This window comes from Taurulus bubalis, assembly GCF_910589615.1.
Source record: "Taurulus bubalis genome assembly, chromosome: 5".
NCBI classification, from domain to species: Eukaryota; Metazoa; Chordata; class Actinopteri; order Perciformes; family Cottidae; genus Taurulus; species Taurulus bubalis.
The window spans coordinates 614,148-617,976 of NC_136593.1; the positions used below are offsets into that span (position 1 = coordinate 614,148).

The 3,829-nt window shown below is 42.1% G+C and overlaps 1 protein-coding gene across 1 annotated transcript in view; it reads left to right on the forward strand.

Moving 5' to 3' along the window:
• The window catches only part of rbl1 (retinoblastoma-like 1 (p107)), a gene marked incomplete at its 5' end in the record, with an annotated part of 21,256 nt that extends 18,309 nt beyond the window's left edge, over window positions 1–2,947 (forward strand). Inside the window, 3 exons of the mRNA XM_079217859.1 lie at window positions 1,754–1,902; window positions 1,980–2,141; window positions 2,243–2,947. Of these exons, the coding sequence (XP_079073985.1) occupies window positions 1,754–1,902; window positions 1,980–2,141; window positions 2,243–2,437 (506 nt within the window). The 3' untranslated portion in view covers window positions 2,438–2,947. The remainder of the gene's footprint in view (window positions 1–1,753; window positions 1,903–1,979; window positions 2,142–2,242) is intronic.
• Window positions 2,948–3,829: the final 882 nt, after the last annotated feature.

The window sequence follows — 3,829 nt, forward strand, 5'->3', positions numbered from 1 at the left end:
TAAACTGTTACAGTGTTACAGTATTACAGTATTAAACTGTTACAGTGTTACAGTATTACAGTATTAAACTGTTACAGTATTAGTGTTACAGTGTTACAGTATTAAACTGTTACAGTGTTACAGTGTTACAGTATTAAACTGTTACAGTGTTACAGTATTGCAGTATTAAACTGTTACAGTATTACAGTGTTACAGAATTAAACTGTTACACTGTTACAGTATTAAACTGTTACAGTATTACAGTGTTACAGTATTGCAGTATTAAACTGTTACAGTGTTACAGTATTGCAGTATTAAACTGTTACAGTATTACAGTATTAAACTGTTGCAGTATTACAGTGTTACAGTATTACAGTCTTAAACTGTTACACTGTTACAGTATTACAGTGTTACAGTATTAAACTGTTACAGTATTAAACTGTTATAGTGTTACAGTATTGTAGTGTTACAGTATTGTAGTGTTACAGTGTTGCAGTATTACAGTGTTACAGTATTAAACTGTTAGTGTTACAGTATTAAACTGTTACAGTGTTACAGTATTATAGTGTTACAGTGTTACAGTATTAAACTGTTACAGTATTAAACTGTTACAGTGTTACAGTATTAAACTGTTACAGTATTATAGTGTTACAGTATTACAGTGTTACAGTATTAAACTGTTACAGTATTAAACTGTTACAGTGTTATAGTGTTACAGTATTACAGTGTTACAGTATTACAGTGTTACAGTATTAAACTGTTACAGTGTTACAGTATTAAACTGTTACAGTATTACAGTGTTACAGTATTAAACTGTTACAGTATTAAACTGTTACAGTGTTACAGTATTATAGTGTTACAGTGTTACAGTATTAAACTGTTACAGTGTTACAGTATTAAACTGTTACAGTATTAAACTGTTACAGTGTTACAGTATTATAGTGTTACAGTGTTACAGTATTACAGTGTTACAGTATTAAACTGTTACAGTGTTACAGTATTAAACTGTTACAGTGTTACAGTATTACAGTGTTACAGTGTTACAGTATTACAGTGTTGCAGTATTAAACTGTTACAGTATTAAACTGTTACAGTGTTACAGTATTAAACTGTTACAGTGTTACAGTATTAAACTGTTACAGTATTACAGTGTTACAGTATTAAACTGTTACAGTATTAAACTGTTACAGTGTTACAGTATTATAGTGTTACAGTGTTACAGTATTAAACTGTTACAGTGTTACAGTATTAAACTGTTACAGTATTAAACTGTTACAGTGTTACAGTATTATAGTGTTACAGTGTTACAGTATTACAGTGTTACAGTATTAAACTGTTACAGTGTTACAGTATTAAACTGTTACAGTGTTACAGTATTACAGTGTTACAGTGTTACAGTATTACAGTGTTGCAGTATTAAACTGTTACAGTATTAAACTGTTACAGTGTTACAGTATTAAACTGTTACAGTGTTACAGTATTATAGTGTCACAGTGTTACAGTATTATAGTGTTACAGTGTTACAGTATTACAGTGTTACAGTATTAAACTGTTGCAGTGTTACAGTATTACAGTGTTACAGTGTTACAGTATTGAACTGTTACAGTGTTACAGTATTATAGTGTTACAGTATTAAACTGTTACAGTATTAAACTGTTACAGTGTTACAGTGTTACAGTAATCTGATTGGTTGCTTCTGGAGCGTCTCCCTCTGTAGTGACTGAGTCACATGAATAGTTGGAGGTCAGTTCATGATTTGTTGTTTTCTCATCAGCTGCAGAGAAAACCAATCAGGTTCCGGGACGAGCCGACTCCGACCAATCAGGCGAGGAGGAGCGCGGTGACCTCATCCAGTTCTACAACGGCGTCTTCGTCCTGAAGATGAAGAGCTTCGCTCTGCGTTACGCAACCCAGGACCAGCGGGTAGGTCCACTGGTCCACTGGGTCAGAACCAGGAACCAGTGTTCGGTACTGACTGTGTGTGTGTGTGTGCGCTCCAGGTGGATGCCCCCCCCCTCTCCCCGTTCCCGGTGGTCCGGGCTCAGCCTCTGTCTCCCCGCCGCGTCTCTCAGAGACATTCTCTGTACGTCTCTCCTCACAAGAACTCAGCCTGCCTCACCCCGACGCCCTTCACCTACCGGATCAACAGCAGCCCCTCCAAGGTGCGCACACACACACACACACACACACACACACACACTCCCTCTCCCTCACACTCCCTCTCCCTCACACTCCCTCTCCCTCACACCCTCTCTCTCCCCAGGAGCTGTCTGACATCAACCGCATGCTGCGGCAGGGCAGCGTGAGCAGGAAGCGAGCCTTCACCATGGAGGGCGACGTGATGATGTCATCAGCCTGCGACTCCCCCAGCAAGAGGGCGTGTCCAGAGAACGGGAGCAGCGCCGACGTGCTGCTGAAGCGGCTGCAGGACGTCGTGTCGGAGCGGCAGAGTCACTGAGGGGAGGAAGAAGAAGAGGAGGAGGAGGAGGAGGAAGAGACTCGACCTTCAGCACGTGACTCGGCCCGCAAGGTCAAACTCTCCCACACGTTGTGACCTGAAGGTCAGAGAACCGGAGCAGCAGCTCGCTCTTTGACATCATCATCATCATCATCATCATCACATGTGCTCACACCTGAGGTCACCTGACCCCTTCATGGAGGTAAAGAGCAGCGGCGTCTCCTTCAGCTGTGAAGCTTTGAAGTGTAAATAGTTTGAACAGGAAGTTCTTTTCTGGAGGTTTTATTCTAGTAACCGATTCCTTTAACTGCTCCCCTCTTCGTGTGTGTGTGTGTGTGTGTGTGTGTGTGTGTGTGTGTGTGTAGTATCTACACCGTAAGACTTTAACCTGTAAGCCGCCGCTCCAGAAGCTTCAATAACTGACTGAAGTCTTTGTGAACTCTTCATCCACAGAAACTGAAAAGTGTATTTTCTATTGACAGTCGAAGGTTTTGAACAATAAATTCTACTTTGGGCACTTTGTGTTCATTTGTTTTCTTCCTGTCTGTAACTGGTGTCGTCTCTGGTGACGGAGAGATGGAGCTTCTGCTCCACTGCGCCTCCAGGTGGACAACACATGTAACACAGATCATAACCACAATACATCAGTTATGAACGTATTCATATTGTGGGGTCAAAAGGCAAAGTGGAAACTAATTGGGGAGAGGGTTGTGATATGACTGGATCAGTGGTTAGCATACCCGTCCTTCAGTCTGAGGATCGGCGGTTCGAGCCTCAGCTCTGCTAGTCCGTGTTGATGTCTCCATCTTATTCAATTCTATAAAAATAAGAACTTTTCCACAGTGCTGGGCTTTTTGAGACTATTCCTCCTGCTTTATAAAATACTTTCCCAGACATGACGCTGTACAGAGAGGAAGGAAGTCCTTTGAGTTTCTCTGTCTCTTATGTTTCAAATCACACGGCAAACCCACGAACCAGTTTCTGACTCGCGTGGTTTGGCTCAGAGGCGTCACCGCGTCATCGAGCCTCGATACGCTTCACCAAACTCTACCGGACTACTGCACACGAAAGGACACGTCACTACTTGACTCGAGGAAGGTTTGACCCAAAAGGCCCATAAGACCCCAAAAGGCCCATAAAACATAAAACGCCCCAGTCGGCATTTACAGGTGATGCAATGAAAGTTACACTTAACTTTCCCCATTGTTCCCAAAAGGCATAAAAGGCCCCCATGGTCAACATAATGGTCAATATCGCCCCCTATAGGATGTCCCACTTTGGTACACTTTGCCCCCACAATGTCCTTCGTGTTCCCATAATCCCTAAGAAATGGCCCTTTTGGCCCTTTTGGCCCCTCGGGTCACAATGGGAGTTGGTTGGCCCTGAAACGAG